The 19,448-nt window shown below is 40.7% G+C and overlaps 1 protein-coding gene across 21 annotated transcripts in view; it reads left to right on the forward strand.

The window, feature by feature from the left end:
- The window catches only part of scrib (scribble), a 696,032-nt gene that overhangs the window by 596,011 nt on the left and 80,573 nt on the right, over positions 1–19,448 (forward strand). For 15 of the 21 annotated variants that reach the window (XM_067760302.1, XM_067760303.1, XM_067760308.1 and 12 more), the window contains 2 exons: positions 176–308; positions 1,099–1,284. In XM_067760302.1, coding sequence (XP_067616403.1) covers positions 176–308; positions 1,099–1,284 — 319 coding nt within the window. Of the gene's footprint in view, positions 1–175; positions 309–384; positions 475–1,098; positions 1,285–19,448 lie in introns of those variants that run through there. The other 6 variants (XM_067760307.1, XM_067760320.1, XM_067760321.1 and 3 more) reach the window with 3 other exon arrangements.

A 19,448-nucleotide genomic window follows, 5' to 3' on the forward strand; every position in this document is an offset into this window, starting at 1 on the left:
TCTAAACAAGCGGCTATGTAAACCTTAATAGTACATACTATCCATTCTCTGTGTCACCCATTTTGTTAATCAGAAAACAAGTTACATCTTGCGGCCTAGGGACTTGCTCTTTAAAGTTTTCCATTGAATTATTGCTTAAAAAATACTGAATATTCTAATTTAATTCTTTCAACAGTGCTGAAAAACGTACATCCTGGCGTGCTGCCCGCTTGCGGTCTTTGGAACAGGGTGCTCAGGAGGCACAAAATGTAATAAAAAACATGAATAAAATCGCAGATAATTTATTAATCACACCGATCGCTAGTGAGGTTTGTATTCTACATTTGATTTTATTCAATCTCATATTTTATATGACGGCATTCGTTTCATAACCTATTTTCTCAGTTTGCTATTTATAAAATCCTCCCAAAGAAAATGTCCCTCGCAGTCTAATGGATATCTAATAAATCCCATAACTGTTTTGCTTGCACACTAACGGTTTGTTAAAATATGTCGTAACCTACATAAATAGATATATGTATATTAAATAATTAAAAGAAAAGTGAGTAAAAATTGTGGTGCTTGTTTTGCATTTTCATTGCCTAACATAAACATTCGTATGTACCTTGAATAAATTCTAAACTCGCTTAATAACTAACTCTTAATTTCAAATCCTATTATGTGTCTCAGTTCTTTAGCGTATCTCCGATCTCCTTCTGAAGAAGATATATTCGAATTTATCCGATCTTCTACTTATTGTTAGCTCATGAAATCTTACTTAGATTATTTTTAAATGAGTTCGGTAGTGTATGAAGTTATACATTTTTTCATAACAAAAAAAAAAACTATTAAGTAATAGGTTTTGACATTTAAAATACTGAAAATTATCAATAATTTGACATCTGTAGCCGCCAACTATTATTTTAAAGAGTTCGTTAAATAACCCGAAATATTCTTCGATATCTAGCTAAAACATCTCCATACATACATATGTACTTCATTTCTATGCATACGTCAATTTTAAACAATTCATTCATCATTTCGTACTTTAGTATACCCTCATTTAAGTCACTACTAATAAATTTGCTTTTGTACTATTTTTCTAATATTTATTTATAGCAGGCTAAAAAGATTGTTTTCCCCAAAATCGCAATAAAATCAAGCGATGGTCCGGTTATAGTACGTGAACGTGAAAAGATACTCGACGAAAAAATTGTCCGACGAACTGAAGAGGTGCCTTGTCCTGTTACAGGACTACCTCAATTAAGAACAGTTGAATATATTGAGAAAACCATCGAAACTGAGGTTAGCTTCGTAAATAGTGAAACTATTTTAATTGCATAAAAGAAATTGAATTTGGTGGAGTTTAGAAGTGAATGTAATTAGTCAAAAGCACGCCACACGTTTCTTACAATTTCCACATTTTACATAATTTTTTTTTGTAGCTTATTTTTGAATTTACCACTTCCTTTGTTAGTGCTGTTATTTTTCCGCGTGCTTTTCTTTGTCGTTATTCATTGCTGCAATTGCAGTTAGTTTTAGTTTATATTATCAAGGGAGAGGAGTGTTTTTGTACATTTTGACTAGTTGATACTCGGTTGGAAGAATTTAATTTAATTTTGCACTGTATATATTTGAAAGCAATCGCAGTTTATCTGCACATATTTTGCACTAATTCAAGCAGAGTAGTTCGTGTTCAATAAGTATAAGATATAGAATATGCACCATGTCACCATTCCATGGCTGGAATCAGAAATATATGTATACATGTAAGTCACCCAAATGTGAAACTCTCAAACTCTTAATAAAAAGAAGTAACTTGAAAAACTTGATATGTCCAATATCCACGTAAGTTGATGAAAATTTAGGTATTGTAGGAAACATTAACTGTGAAAAGGAGGGACCGAAACTGGTGTTGCGATTTCGCAAGAAACTCGGCACTCATGAAGTCAGTCGTACGAAGAAAATTAGCACAAAATGGCCCTCACAGACATCCACAAAAAGTCGTCAGATTACTATGGCAACAATTGCCCGATGAATCCCTAAACCCAAAAGTTCAGGAAAGCAACCTCCCATTGTAGACGTGCGTTACTCTAGCTCATCCAGAATGAGCCCTGACATACTCAATGCATGTCCTGCTTTTAACGTGTGCCCACATGACACTAACCATCCTTACAATTGCAATGTAGAAACAACGCCTCTACCACCCATATCTCTTTGGCCCAACCCTTTCGAGACAGTAAGGTTCCTCGGACTGCCATTAGAAGATATTGATGACAATTTGTGAGCTATCGCACCTACTGGATGGGACAAAGCACTGCTACAACAACAGCAGGGACCGAAATATAAACAGGGTCAGATAAGTATACAGGTTTCAAAAACAAACCAATTACCGAACTTAGGTGAACAAATGCTTAAAATCCAGGTAGATTGGAAATTTCACAGTACAGAAGAATAATTAATAAATTACGCTTATTTGATGAGCTGTTTACAATGGCTGTTGTTAAAATTTCACAATCAAAACTCGTCAAAATTATGTCTGTTTTTCCGCTGGTTCTTGATTCATTTATAAAAAGCAAATGTTCAAAAGACTTTTATTTAATATTTTATTAAGTGGGTTTGGTCCTTATCGATTTTGATCATATTTACATACATATATTAATTACAAAAATACATACTTCCCTCAAACCGCTAAATGCACGGAAAAGAATCGACCGCAGTAATTTTGTCTCTTTAAAGCAAGCACTCTTATTATTCGTTTAACGTTGGCTGATGTGCTTTACTCTCTTCAAATACGCTCAGTTGTGTCAAGGTATTTTAATGGGTATTCTTTAAATTGCAAATATTGTTATCCACAGACGTCGAGTTCTATTACGATTACCTTCAGACTTAAACAAAGGAATTCCCCGCCATTACTTATATAGCAGAAGGCTTTGTTCAATGTGATTTTCTAGTATAATACGCGTTGAATTTACGCTAAGTTAAGGCAAAAAAATTATCCAGTAGCAGTAAGGAAACATACAAATGTACAGCGGCCTTTTCCGTCATTTCCAAGTCTGCACTGTTTTAAACGAATTTCGCAGCTGAGCGAAAATTGAATTAACTTGGCGAAATCTGGGAAAATTCTGTAACCTACCATGCAAAGCAAACAAAAGGGCTGAAAAAGATAATGTAAAAAAAATGTATGAACGGAAGACGTCTCGCCTGGCACGCACATACCACAAATTATTAAGAACCAGCATACAAGGAAGATTTTATAAAGGGTTTTTCGCAAGGTTACAAATTTTAATTTAGCTAAAAGATTGCCAATGGAATACGTTGTATAGCTAGTATATATTACAAAAATATATATGTACGTATAAATTAATTTACGATTTGATCTCCTGGGCTGTCGCTGTGCTTCGCCTTCCACACCGAAGATCCTGGGTTCACGCCCCAGGTAAAGCAACAAAGGGGGGTCGCCCCTCGGCAGTGCTTGGCAAGCACAGTGTATTTCTGCCATGAAAAGCTTCTCAGTGAAAATTCATCCGCCTTGCACATGCCGTTCAGAGTCGGCATAAAAACAAGTAGGTCACATCCCCCCAATTTGTAGGGAAAATTAAAAAAGAAGTACGACGCAAATTGGAAGAGAAGCTCGGCCTAAAATCTCGTCGGATGTTATCGCGCCTTATGTATCTCTTTTCTATCAAAACAATTTAAGGGGCTTTTTAGTGTAAAGTCAATTTTGAATTAAACGGTGATTAAGCACATTTGAATTTTTGAACTCGTCTTTCTGGTTAAGAATTATTTTCCTTTCCCTCCGGAAAGGTATTAAAATATTCTGTTCATAGACAAACTATTCGTTCTCGGTTTAATAAAATATTTATATATAGGGAAGTTAGTTACTGAGTCCCATTTTTCCTGCATCTCCACCTGAAAGCTAGAAAATCGAGTTTCGATATGATCAAATTTCACATCAATACTTTTGTCTCCTGAATGTCAATGGTTACTATCCATGGGTAATAAATTCGCCCTTCCCATATCTAGAAAAACGTTCTCACCCCTGCACATTATAGCGGACGTCGAACAAAGTATACAAACCATAACCGATGAGAGAGAAAAAGATATGGTGAGATGTAAATTCGCAACAAGGGTAAACACGTTAAAAAATAAACTAAGAAATAGCCAAAAAGATAAATTTATTTTGCAAGTGTACGAAGAAACAAAACGGGTCATATACCAACACAAAGATGATATTGTGATTACGAATGCAGACAAAGGGAACAGAATCGTAATGATGTATAAAGCAGAGTATAAGAAGAAAATGGAAGACCTCTTGAACGACAAAGGCACATACAAAACCATAAGAAATGATCCCACCCAATATTTGTTGAGAAAAAACAATAGAATTGTCAATGACATGTACAAGACCCACAATATTGATGCAAAACTGAAGCAGTATTTAACATGCTCGGCTGCCACAGCCCCACGACTTTATGGCTTACCGAAAGTGCACAAGGAGAACACACCACTTCGCCCAATTTCATCCTCGATTAATGTTCCCTGCTCGAAACTATCCAAATTCGTGGGAAAAATTTTAAAAAACATTATTTCCGAAAAATTCAATATTAAAAATTCAGTTCAATTAAAAGAAAAAATAAAAGCTGTAACCATTGACGAGGAGGAAATACTTATATCCCTAGACGTCGTATCATTATTTACGAATATCCCCATCCATCTAGGGATCAGCACAATTATTAAACAATGGTCGAATCTAAAAAGTCATACTAAAATTACTAAAACCCAATTCCTCAATATACTAGAGTTCTGCCTGAGAGAAAACAACTACTTTGTATACGACAGTAAATATTACCAGCAAGTTTATGGGATGCCGATGGGAAATCCTCTATCACCAACAATAGCAGATATAGTCCTCGACAAAATTATTGACGACAGCATCATTGAGCTAAAATCTAAATACATAAATATAAAATACATAACGAAATATGTAGATGATATTTTCGCTATTGTTAGGGCAAAAGACGTAGACGAAATTCAAAAAACTTTCAACGAGCAACACAAAAAATTAAAATTTACACTAGAAAAAGAAAAACATCACAAATTAGCTTTTCTGGACTTGGAAATCCACAACATCGGGAACAAAGTAAAAACGGATTGGTACAAAAAAGCCGTGGCATCATGTAGAATGATCAATTACCAATCAAACCACCCATGGAATCAAAAAAGAAATACAGTAATCAACTTTATTAACAAAGTTTACTCCTTGAGTGACCAGGAGTTCATGGAGGAGAACAAGAAAACGATTCAGATCATACTTGAAAAAAATGGATATCCAAATAAAATAATACACGGTCTAATACGCACGGCGAGAAACAAAACTAAACAAAAAACGAGCAACAATACGACAACACCAAATGAAGAAAACAATAGAAAAATATACACAGGCGTCACATACATACCAAAACTAACTGACAACAATACATTACATAAAATGATTAAAGCCAACAACATAAGCTATGCACACAAACCAAATCACACAATCCAAAACATATACACGAAAACCAAAGACAAAATCAAAAAGGAGCAACTACACAACGTAATCTACGAAATACCATGTGGGGGAGGAAAAGAGGGGGAATTTTGCGGGAAGGTATACATAGGACAAACAAAAAGATCGGTCAACACGAGAATAAATGAACACAGGTTAGACGCAAAAAACAACAAAAACCCCACAGCTTTAGCCCAGCACCTGACGGGGACTGCAAGCACACAGCTGATTTCGATAATGTAAAGATTTTGGACGTGGAAAACAGAATAAGAAGAAGGTTGACGTTAGAAGGGCTGCGCATACAACAAAATATATCGAAAGTTGTAAATTATCGAGAAGATGTAGACAGCATAAATTGCGCGTATGCAAGCGCCATCACATTAAATGTTTAGCTTTTGAGAGGGAATGATGTAGCAGTGTTTTTATATTGTGTGGTTATTATCTACTGATGTAATGATATTATATCTAAATTTCATACAAAATTTGTGCATTAAGTAGCAAAAAGATGTAAGTCCAATATGTTCAAAACTGTGTATCGTCTTATGACTAAGCTAATTTCCAACAATTTATATGTTTTTCGTTTTTGTGTAATAAAGAGAAATCCCTGAGGAAGACGCAATACAGCGTCGAAACGCGTAGGATGAAGAAGTAAACATTTGTTTTATTTTAAAGGAAAACCGGCCAGAAAGCTCCAAAAAAGTACTATTATACAATTATAAAACTTGGCCCAATACACATAACTAGTAGGTACTAATATTTTATACCAAATATATTACATTATTTGTAGAGATTGAAAGTCCAACCCTTAGTATCGATGGGAAGTTATTAGATAGTTTTTCATGTCGTATACAATTTATTCTGTTCTAAAGAACCAAACTTCCAAGAGTTACATCTATAAAATATCTGTACTGTAGTGGTCATAACAGTGGTTAAATAAATCGCAATTTCAAACTAAAACATTTGCCATCCAGAATAGAACGAGTAGGCAAACTTCTTGAAGTACATTCTATTTTGGCTGAAATCGGTTGGTAATCCCATTTTCTCGGCTGATGAAGCGGCTGCAAGAATCTGAGGCATACTTCACTTAAAAATTTCTAGAAAGTACAGAGATAGGTGGCCAACATCAAAATAAAAGCTCCTGCATAGGTTTCTGCAATCCGTCATAGGCGGGACGATTTGACCAGACACCGCTAAAAACTTGTTGAACAATGCTAGGCTGTCATACCTTGTACCCGTAGGTACCTCCAGCTTCCAATAGTTTAGTATTTGATGGAGTGTAATAATGCAGCCTTGGTTTGGCCAAATTTACCACACATACAATCTTTCTTCCAAAATTAAAAAAAACAAGGCCCGTATCGTGTTTTACGATCCATGATTGAAGTAAATTTTTTAAATCTAAATAGCTCTAAAATGGTGAATCGCGCTAGTGACATATAAATTTAAGCTATGGATATTACGCACAAATTAGACCCACAATATATTAGCAGCGTACCGACTTGCTTCTTTAAGAATAGCAAGTGCTTATCGGACGGTGTCCGACGACGCGATCCTGGTTCTAACCCGGAAAATCCCAGTAGACTTACTGGCAAGCGAAATGGCCGATCTGTATAACACTAATATCGAGCGACCATCTGAAGAAGACAAGAAAAGAGCAAGGACACAAACAATAGCTAAGTGGCAAGAACGGTGGGAGGCCTCGAGTAAAGGGCGTTGGACTTTCACACTAGTTTGGAACGTAGCTCAATGGAATGAGCGGAAGCACGGCGAACTGAACTACCATCTCACGCAGATAATGAGTGGACATGGCGGTTTCAAAGAGTATTTATGGAAGCGTAGGATAGAGGAAGTTCCTCATTGCCCAATGTGTACCACAGAGTTAGAAAACGTAGAACACGTCATGTTCTACTGCCCCCGTTTCCACGAAGAAAGACTCACCTTGCATGGAGTCTTTGGGGAGGAACCTACCACGAGAAATTTAGTTTCACATATGTGCAACAGGAAAGAATGCTGGACTGCAGTGAGCAAAATGGCATTTATAGTAATGACACGCCTGATGGATGCTGAAAGGGAGCGCAGAGAAATGCGCATGCGAAGCAGTGGCGATTAAATGGACACTCAGAGCAAATAGCGGGAACCTAGACGCAGGGACAACAGTAGGCTCTTAAAAAAAGAGAAATATGGAACGCCACCCTGAAGTAATGCGAAAGTGGTGCCGGGGTGGGCGACGGTTCCAGAACGGGGCTGTTTTTTAGTCTACGGACACACGGTTGCTGCGACGGCAGCAATTATGGTGCATTAGGCATTTTTCAGCCTCCCCGCAAAAAAAAAAAATAAAAAAAAAAGACCCACAATATACATATTATCATTTTTAACAGTTCGTATTTATCGTTACACGATACGGTCCCAGCTAATTCTATCTGTTCCCAAATAAATGACAACATGTCAAAATAAAAGGAATGTCATAATTTAGTGAGAAGCATACATACAAACGCTACCTAGAACGAACATAAGGAATGACAACTCGGTAGATTTCGAAGTTACTTAATATCAAGTGTTACGTAATTGGTTAGAAAAACGAATCATTAAACAAAAAGTGCTTGACTTTGACTTATCAGTCCAAAGTATTGGTTTTGGTATAGGCTCGCTACACAGTGTTTGAGGGACATTACGTGATGGTATGTTTTTAACATATGACAAGCTTATCTGTCAAAATCGAAGTTTGAGTCTAAGGCTCAAGTGACAGTTCTTTATTCAAGCAGAGTCTATGATATGTAAGATCGGTTTTAGCTCAACGATCAGCCGGACAATTCTTTTCGTGTTGAACCATTTTGACAGTTTCTTTAAAAAATATATCTTCAAAAGATTTACCTGGCTAAACAACACCCTTTATAGTCATAAATGTTTACACTGTACTGCCAGTAGTGCAATAGATTGTATATACATACGTACAGTATATTAGGAGGCAGTACAAAAAGGGCTTAAACCGGGTTTGAAAACCGAACCGAAACCTATTATGAAAAAATTATTGGGTTCTAAATAAAATTTCAAGTTTATAAACACTTAAATACATCAAAAATTACGCCTTTTTCTCATACTTTCTGCTTTATCATTCTTACAATTAAAACAGTCGTTAGAATCCTTTCTTTGCAAATTGGTCTCGAATTCAGAGTCACCTACCCATTATGCAGTTGTATGTATATCTAAAAAATTTTTAGTATGATGAAGTTCAAATTAAAATTCCAGTTTATTTTTGACATTTTATTGGAGAAAATCTTCAAAAATAGCTATAAATAGGCATCAGGTTTGACATTATAAAATAAAAGTCTGGATAGTGGAAGCGCACCCACGAGGTGGTTTTCTCATTTCTCCAAATTGATTTAAATTACTGAATTGAGCCGCATCGATGTTTAGAAGGGTTTGCAGCACTGGCACAAATTATGAACACATATTGGTACAAAGCCAGTGCAATGGTAGAAAGGAAAACCCATAGTTGTTATATAGTAGAATAGTGCGACCGGAAATAACGGTACGGAAAAGTCGTACGCTTCCGTTTTCCGGTCAAAGTTAAGCCATACCTTAGCAATTTGCGGCAAATGCGAGCTACTAGAACGGGATTTCGCTGACGCTGTAAGAATTAAAGTATAAATAGAAAAGATAGGCATTTAAGAAATTTCTTTATAAAGTAGAAACTTAAATATTTAGGTTAGGTTAGGTGGTAGCTGCCCTGGCAGAGGAAACTGACTTGGACAGCATGAAGGTCCGTTGTGGTACGACATAAAATAACGGTGACGTAGCTTTAGCTACTTAGAGAACGTTGCGTAGCAACGTTAGTTTCTAATAAGACCGATCTCAACCTCCTCCGGAGATCCAAGTGAGTCGCGACCGAAATGCTTCCGCCTAGTTCAGGCAAAAGCTGGGCAATCAAGCATAAAGTGACTCGATGATTACACCTCAAATCTTCGCCTAGCCACGCACCAACATGGCTTCCGTAAAATGCACAGCACCACCACCGCGCTCAATGCCATTAACACTAAGATTAATTACGGATTAAATCTGCAAAAATCCCATCATAGGACGGTGCTCGTGACACTTGACCTGTCAAAAGCTTTTGACACAATCAACCATGGCACGCTACTCCAAGACAGAAGGCTCACACCTTCCCGCTTGTCTAAAAAGATGGACCGCAAATTATCTGAATGGTCGGCAGGCGTCGGTTGAATTTAGGAACGAAATTTCTAAACCTAGAGAAATTTAACAGGGGGTTCCACAGGGTGGTGTCCTATCCCCGCTTCTGTTTAATTTTTACATATCAAAACTCCCTTCTGCACCAGAAGGAGTCACAATCATTTTCTATGCTGACGACTGCACTATTATGGCTACAGAACCTGGCCATTCAGTTGATGAATTAGTTTCTAAAATAAACAGCTATCTCCACGATCTTTCTGGTTTCTTCACCTCGCGCAACTTGGCATTATCACCGACAAAATCCACGGCCACCCTGTTTACGACGTCGAAGGAACAGATGTTGCAAATATTGGACGTACGCGTCGATGGAGTGTGGCACCGACCGACTGTCAGCCACCCAAGGACCTTAGTGGTAACGTGCGATAATACTCCAACCTTCAAGGCTTATGCCACCGAGATTGTTTCTAAAGTACAAAGTCGCAACGTTGCTAAGCACGTACAAAGCAATTGGCCGACCGCTCGTGAGCTACGCGTCACCAGTCTGGTCGCCTGGTCTTAAAAATACACACTGGAAAAGGCTACAGGCCTGTCAAAATGCTGCAATCAGAACTGCCACTGGATGTCTCCTTATGACTCCCGAACACCATCTACATAGTGAGGCCAAAGAGCTAAATATTAAAGAGCACAATGAAATGCTGAACAAAACCGTCTTACTTAATTGTCACAAAACAGTACATTCTAGCAAACAACTGCTTGGTTTAGCACCGCCTGCACGGGGATTAAGGGAACATCGCCTAAAGCAATATGACGAGATCCGGCACCTGCCAACACAGATGTTTGATCCAGGCAATCAAAAGCAGGCCCTTAGCCAAATCCACACAGAATCGGTAAAAGCCTTTGTCAAGACGAGCCCGGTGGACCCCGTTATTAATTTGCAATATCCCGCCCTTGCAGAAGAAGAGAGCACACTACCAAGGGAAACACGAGTCACCCTGGCCAAACTTCGTTCTGGATACTGTAACAGGTTAAACTCTTACTTGTCCAGAATCAACCCCGACATACGTAATGTATGTCCTGCATGTGATGTTTCCCCACATGACACCAACCATCTTTTCAATTGTAATGTGGAACCTACGCCTCTAACACCCATCTCCCTATGGTCCGCACCTGTTGAAACAGCCAGTTTCCTTAGACTACCGTTAGAGAATTTTTATGACAATTTGTGAGTGATCGTGCCCATTGAAGGGGCGAAGCACTGTTAATACAACAACAACATGATTACACCTCATCGTCCTCCAAACCGCTGCAGCAGGATGGGGTTTTCAGTATATTGAGACGTAGCGCATGAATTCCCATTGGACAGTGTCCTTTCGAAAACCCAATGTATGTTAAACATGACATTCAATGCCAAGGTAGGTGTTGTTCTAAGAGCGCCGCTGATACCAACCAGCGCCGCCCGTTGTACTGACCACCAGTTTACTACTCTTGGCGAGATCCCCCATCTCTTGCCGATAGCCCTCCTGCAGCAGTACAAAGCAACCGCGGCCATTCTGGCCCTATCTTTCACATTTGGTCTCCAGAACAGTTTCTTGTCCAAAATAATCCCTTAATATTTAACCATATCAGAAAGTACCAACGGTACCCCATAATTCGAGGAAGTTCTGAAAGCGGGTATCTTATAGCTCCCCCTAGATGTATAGGAAGGCATCCAGAGCATACAAATTAATTGCGCGCTTCAACGTTTTAAGAATAAATGACGAGAGACTGATTGGCCTGAAATCTTTAGGTTGTTGTTGTTGTTGTTGTAGCAATGTTTCGCCCCACCTTATAGCTGCTACCGATCACAAATTGTCATCAATATCCTCTAACGGGAGTCCAAGGAAACTTGCTGTTTCGACTGGGGTGGACCATAATGAAAGGGGTGTTAGAGGCATTGGTTCCACATTACAATTAAAGAGATGGTTGGTGTCATGTGGGGACACATTGCAAGCGGGGCATACAATTTGTATGTCGGGGTTGATTCTGAATATGTAAGAGTTTAACCTGTTACAGTATCCAGAACAAAGTTGAGCCAGAGTGAATCGCGTTTCCCTGAGGAGTATGTGTTCCTCTTCCGCAAGTTTTGGGTATTTTTCCCTAAGTACTGGATTCACCGGGAAATTCCCGGCATAAAGGTCCGACGCCTGTTTTTGGAGTTCACCAAAGACCTGCTTGTGTTTTTTTGCTTCATACGGCTGAACTCTCATGTGCCGTATTTCCTCAAAATGCTTACGGAGGTGACTCCTTAAGTCCCTAGGCGGTCTCGGCTCATCAATCGGATGTCTGTTGGGATGCCCAGGTTTCTGGGTATTCAACAGGAACTGTTTGGTTAGCATCTCATTTCTCTCCTTGATGGGGAGTATTCTCGCCTCATTATGTAGATGGTGTTCTGGGGACATAAGAAGACAGCCCGTTTGGTAATGAGCGCAGTATTTTGGCAGGCCTGTAGCTTCTTCCAGTGGGTAGTTTTTAGGCTTGGCGACCATATAGGGGACGCGTAGCACGCAAACGGCTGGCCAATTGCTTTGTATGTGGTAATGAGCGTTTCTTTGTCTTTTCCCCCAGTACTGCCAGCAAGGGATTTGAGAATTTTATTACGGCTCTGGATTTTCGGAACAATTGCGGCTGCGTGCTCACCAAAATGTAGATCCTGATCAAACGTCTCACCCAAGATTTTGGGGTGTAGGACAGATGGTAGCGTAGTGCCATCGACGGGGATGTTCAAAATGGTCGACATTTGGGACGTCCATGTTGTGAATAAGGTCGCGGAGGATTTAGTCGGTGATAATGTCAGGTTTCGCGGCGCGAATGGGCCTGTGGCCATTATTGTGCAATCATCGGCGTAGGAAACGATAGTAACTCGTTCTGGTGGCGAAGGTAGCTTAGATATGTAGAAATTAAACAAAAGTAGGGATAGGACACCACGCTTGGCGCCCCCTGTTTAATTCTTCTTGGTTTTGATGTTTCATTTCTAAATTGCACCGATGCCTGCCGACCACCCAGATAATTTGCGGTCCACCTTTTAAGACATGGGGGAAGGGTAGACCCTTCCAAGTCTTGCAGTAACGTGCCATGGTTGACCGTATCAAAAGCTTTTGATAGGTCTAGCGCTACGAGTACTGTTCTATGGTGGGGGTTTGGTTTTGATTTAAACCGCAATTTATCTGGGTGCTGATGGTGGTGCTATGGAGTTTTCTGAAGCCATGCTGATGGCAGGCTAGCTGCAAATTTGCTTTGAAGTAGGGAAGCAAAATGGCTTCCAGAGTCTTGGCTACTGACGATAGGAGAGATATCGGGCGATATGACTCTCCTATGATAGCTGGTTTCCCAGGCTTTAGTAGCGGGACCACCTTGGCCATTTTTAATTTTTCGGGAATGACAAAGGTGGAAAGAGACAGGTTGAAGACATGTGCTAAATATTTGAAACCTAATTTCCGTAGGCTTTTAAGCATCGGCATGGCTATGCCGTCTGGGCCCACTGCTTTGAATGGTTTAGCATGACCGATGGCATCCTCAACCTCTTTGGTGGTGATGGTAATTGGTGACGCGCTGAACTTATGTTTATGTGCGTGTCTGTTGGCCCTCCGTCTATTTTTGTCGACCGTAGAATGCATTATATATTGTCGGCAGAAAGCGCTCGCGCATTTTTTCCCATCCGACAGCACTTTGTCGCCAAAGGCGATGGAAATTTTGTCATTGTGCCTAGACGGATTCGATAGGGACTTTACAGTGGACCAAAGTTTACCTACACCGGTAGAGAGGTTGCAACCGCTTAGGTGCTCCTCCCAATTCGCCCGCTTGTGTTCATCCACAAGCAATCTGATGCGTTGGTTTATATCCCTTATTTAGAGGACGTTGGGATGGAGCTATCTTATAGGTTACGTTCTCTCGCTAAATTTGCGGCCTCTGCCGGGAAGTGAGGCCGAATTTCGGGAATTCTACCGGCGGGAATGAAACGAGCCGAGGCGGATTCAATGACCTTGCGGAAAGCACGCTTCCCTTGGCGGGCATCAGTTGGGATAAGGAGGGCAGCAAAGCGGTTGTCTGTAAAGGATTTGCATTCGTCCTGCTTTCCTTATTTTAAGGTTAATGAAAGTGCGTTTTTCTGCGACGTTGAAGTCGGCGGAACGCTCGAGCGAAATAAGTATAGGCAGGTGGTCGGATGCCATCGAGTTTACGAGTTCTGCGCTAACGATTGAAATATCCGGCGAACTGTGACAGCTTCCTACCATACGTGTAGGGGCATCTCCGTTTTTTGTGCAGCACGTCGTTTCTTCTATTTGGTACGCTTACAACTCACCCCTGCTGCGGGTGGACAGCAAGTTTGAATGCCATAGATCGTGATGGGTATTGAAATCGCCTAAGATAATGCGAATGTTTCCAGTGAGTACGGCGCTGATATCAGGGCGGTATCCACTGGGGCAACAGGTGACAGGAGGGATGTAGATGTTGATGATTTCTAGGTTTGCATCGTCCGAACGGACAGATAATCCTTGACGTTCTAAGACACTGTCCCTGCGGTCGATGTCGGGATGAAATATATGTGTGTGGTGTATGATAAACGCGAGGCCGCCTCCATTTCCGCTCTCGCGATCTTTTCTGTGGACATTATACCCAGAACAGGTCTGCAATGCAGATCTTCGTGTGAGTTTATTACCTTGAATCGCAGCAATGCGGATGTTGTGGCGCTTCATGAAGTCGACTATCTCCGTGATCTTCCCAGTTAATCCATTACAGTTTAACTGCAGAATTCTGAAGTGCATAAGGGGAGATTTCGTCACTCTGGGAGTAAGTGACGGGTGACTACGCCTGGGTTGTGAAAGGCCAGAACGCGATTGCTGTTATGGCCCTGGGACTAGACGTCCTTGGGTAAGCATTGGGGTACCCGGTGTATTTGGGTATGCGGCCTGGCAACATGGCGCAATGAAACCCGTCGGGGGGTTGCCGTCGCGGAGACCAGAACATCTAGGAAAGTGGCACCGTACATGGCAGGAGCTGAATTGGCCGGATGTCGCAAACGTATATATTCTGTGCTGGCAAACGATGCAAAGGGAGGTAGGGACTAAGAGTCTGTTTCCGTGACCTACACAATTGCCGCCGGATAATAGGGGGAAGGAAGACGAGGACAGGGGCTGATGCTCGGCATTGCTCCCGACTCTACTACAGAGATTGTAGGTATGAGTGGGAGCAGCCGTGTGAGTTGGGGGCGCCGTGGGGCGCGAGCAAAGCGGGTACTTGTTGTGGCTTGCTGAGCAGCGGGGCTGCTGGAAGGTAGCGGGGGGGGGGGGGGGGGCTAAGGCGCAGACTACGGGACGTCCTGGGGCGTGAACAGCAAGGAGCCACAAAAGATTTATAGAAGTTACGTGGACGTCTGGTTTTAGGGTCTAGCCCAGAACGACCTGTCCGAGGCAACCATCGCTTACACGAGACACACTGACAAGAGTGTGACCGTCCTAAAAAGATTCTTTTCCTGCAGATGCAGCAAAACCATTTCTCAGGACCAGGTTCAGGAGACCGACCCGGATTGGGTTCGATACCTTGCCGGAGCAAGAGAATATGGAGCAGTCCCGCTGCTGCTGGGAGGATGACAATTTGTGGGAGAGACGCAACAAATTAAATGGGGTTACACTGAAATGGCAGTCCTTGGTCGGGAGAAATCCCGAGTCGCTCCGGTACATAGAACCGACGGCCTTGGGAAGCGAAATCCTTAGGTGATACGTGAGAGCTTCTGTCGGCCTTTGGAATGGAGATAACCTTGACCGTGTAAATGATGGCCAACCTCCGGCAGAAAATCCCTAATGACCTTTGAAGTTGCGCAGGAATGATGCCATCCGGGCCCAGATACTTATAGGGCTTGAACAAATTGATAGCCCAAGCAATTTGACTTTCTCGTAGAGGAATGGCATGCATTTCTACATATCCTACAATCGCCGACGATTCGCAGATTCCTGCGTAACTGGGAAATCGGAAAAATGATAGTCCAATATAATCTTTGGGGACTCCTCGCTACTGTTGTTGTTGTTGTAGCGATAAGGACGCTCTCCAAAGGCCCTGGGGAGTGCTATCGATGTTGATGGTCCCCAGCCGGATGCAGGTCCGGTACGTTCCGGTACCAAGCCTGACCATCTCGAGAACGATTTCGTATGACCACATGCGACCTTCTAGGCCATTCCGCCCTTCCACTCCCTAGATCCATTAGGAGTTCGGGGTCGCCAGAGCCTCGACTGTTTTTTTTTCCTTAGGTCTCTACACGCTAGCCACGCTTCGAGAAAATGTATTACTTCTTTTCTGGTATCTTTTCAAGTACATAACTTGAATTTAAAATTATTATAACTTAATATATACATACATGTGAGTATAGTTGGTGATATGACTTTATGAAACAATACTGTCTTCAACTTGATACAGACGTGAGTTTAAATTTCAGGTATTTAACTTAGCATACACTAATGAATATTTGTTATTGCAATGAATTAAAGATTTTTAGTGTACTAAATATATTACTAATAAATTTCTTGAAAGACTCGATCAATTCTTGATTCCGTGAAATATCTATTATCTTGTATGTCCTTGCAAAGGGTTTCATGAATTCTTCTCGCATTCTGGTACCTGGGACACGAGTAGATTAAGTAACTAATTGACTGTGCTTCTCCATCGTGGCATGGACATAAGTCTGTATCAATAATATGGAAGCGCTTCAAGTAGGCTTTGCAGAAACTGTTAAGCACTGCCTCATTTGGAATGAATCTTTCACTATATATCTCTGCTTCCTTTGGCGACTGGAAGAACATTTTTGTGGTACTGCCTGTCGATTCATCTATGTATTCACGATGCCATGCTTCTTGCGTTTCTTGCTGTATAATTGTTTTAGTATAGCTCATAGGAAACTTTTTGTATACAAGACTTGTAATCAGCCCTGCCGCTTCCTTGGCTGCTTTATCTGCTTGCTCATTTCCGTCGATGCCAGTATGAGCTTTTACCCAAGAGAAATGAATTTCGTTTTTTGACGTAGAAAGCACAACCGCGTATGTATTGACGCTATTAATGGCGTCGTACTGCTTCTATTTTTGATAGCTTCAAGACATGATTGGCTATCACTAAAATTGTGTAGGTTTTGTGTTACCTAGTACCTTTGAGCCCAGAATAGTGCAGAATCGATTGCGTACGCCGCGGTTTGGAACACGCTGCATACATGTGAAGCTTAAATATTTCTTTTTCAGAAGTTCCATCTGGATGGATGATAAAAAAGGCGGATCAGCATTCTCCCGTTTCTAGTTTCCGTCTGTAAAGATATGTGCGGTATGATGTGCTATTAAGCTGTCAATTTCGGCCTGTCTGCTGATTTTGCTATATTCAATGGTTTGCCGATCGGCTGGGTGTAGCAAGTCTTTCGGATGTATATCTCTATCTAAATCAACTTCTACTGGTAACCCAGTTTTTCCGCCTTGTTTTTTTTTTACCTCGTATATTTTGCTTATTTCTGCAACTTTAAGATGGAGTGGCGTGAACGCAGCTAGTGCTAGTGCAGAAGTTGCGGACACAGTGTGAAAGCCACGCTCTTATAGCAAAACTTTGAAAAGATGTTAATGAAACAGGATTCGCCACGGATAAGTGAAGTTGACAATTGGGTTGGAGAAGCTGTATTTTGCGCTGGCAATACCTTGAAATTGTTACGCTACTACAAAACCCCTCGAATCTATTTGGTATTTTAGTCGCCTCTTACGACAGGCATACCTACCGCGGGTATATTCTAACCCCCTAACCCGCAGGGGGTACTCCTCGCTACTCATGAGGCATTATCATCCCTCAGATACGCCTAAGGAGCAGGATTCCTTGAAAGTATTTTTCTAAGCCTCGCAGATCCATTGAAACCTTCCACGTTTTCGCAGAAGTTTCCCCGCGAGTCTCGCTTGGCTATCTTTACTTCATATTCATCAATCCCCAGACTCACATTATAGAGCTCCCAGTCCGAGGGTAGTTAACTCCTCCTGGATCTATTAAAGAGCCGCCTAATCAGACTACCAGGCCGGCTTGCCCTTCCCTCTGTAAGTTTTAATCGGACAGGACAGATGAAAGGCGCTATTATTTTCCGTGGTGAAGTTTTCCACCAGAACGTCTATCTCAGTTTCGGACAAGTTAAAACATACGGCAGGCAATATCTTTTTACAATACACGTCCCAGTTAGCGCTTTTAGGGTTCCAAAGAGATATTTAACAGGACGTTCCTCGTTCATAGAGAATTGAATACATCGATGTGAGAAAAGGAGTGCTCGATGAGAACCCTCCAACCCCATATCCGATACACCAGTTCTCCACTAACCAAGGTGAGGTCCAGGACCTCCTCTCTTATCGTTGTAACAAAAGTCGGGTCATTCCCCCTGTTACATAAACTGAGTCCCTCATCCGCAATAAAAATAAATAATCACCTCTCCTATTGGTATTCGAGCTTAGCCAGATGCACCCAGTATGGCAAGTGGTGGTCGAGCTACATCCCCGTGGGGCATATACGCTGAGAACACCCACAATTTATTGCTACCTTGCCCGATGCAAATTGCAGCCACATCATTCTTGCTGGAGTTAGAGAATAAAAGCTACCTGCTTCCCCATATATATATATATATATATAAATATATATTAGGGCGGGTCGATTTAAAAATCGCTCATTGCTCTGTGAAAATCGTATTCTAGGGATCAAAATAAGAAACTTTGCCGAAGGAACCATACCTCTAAAACGAATTCTGATGTCCCCCCCTTGGGTCGAATTTTTGGGTAGGGGCAATTTCAATTCTACCTGCTGTGTCTTGTGGTGGCTTAAAAAACAACACAAGCAATTTTACGATCTGCAATTGTGTCACAGTGATACCTTCAGTTTTTAAAACGGTTGAATAAAAAACCCACACGACTATGTTTACGACATGCGAATGCATCACAGTGATGCCTTGGTTTTAAAAAGGGGTTGTAAAAATGCTAATTTCTAATAATTTTTTTCTAATTTCTTTTCTATTACTAAGTTAAATTCATTTTTTCATTTACATATGTTCTGACTAAATAAATTTCTAAAGAGAAAAATAAACTCCAAAAAGAAAAAACATAGGTATTTCAAAGTGGGATTTTTCAAAATTTGCCCCTACGACCCAAAGGGGGGGCATCAGAATTCGTTTTAAAGGTATGGTTCCTTCGGCTAAGTTTCTTATTTTGATCCCTAGAATATGATTTTCACAGAGCAATGGGAGATTTTTTCGCCTCCCCACAAATCGACCTGGCCTAATATATATATATATATATATATATATATATATTTGATCTATATTGTAACGAATTAGTGCAGTTCCTCTTATTTGCAACCTTCTACTAACAGTCGAATCACAAAAGTGTTGAATAAATAACTCCAATATTTAATAATGCAAAAATGGTCTTTATACTTCGTAACTAATAGTTTACTTAAATCAAAGAGATTTTTCGTGCCTCAACTGTTGCTGCTTTTATACTGTGTGATTTCCTCGTTGACATATTTCTAGGCGCTTCTATTTCTAGAATTTAGTAGTTAGTTATCAGCTATAAAATTACTCAGCTATAACTACAGATGCACGATTTTATAGCTTCTCGCAAAGCCCATACGCGTGTATATGTGAGTGATACTTGCACGAATAATTGCATACTTGTACATACATACTGTACGTACATATGTGCAGACATAA

This window comes from Eurosta solidaginis, chromosome 1 (assembly GCF_040869045.1).
Source record: "Eurosta solidaginis isolate ZX-2024a chromosome 1, ASM4086904v1, whole genome shotgun sequence".
NCBI classification, from domain to species: Eukaryota; Metazoa; Arthropoda; class Insecta; order Diptera; family Tephritidae; genus Eurosta; species Eurosta solidaginis.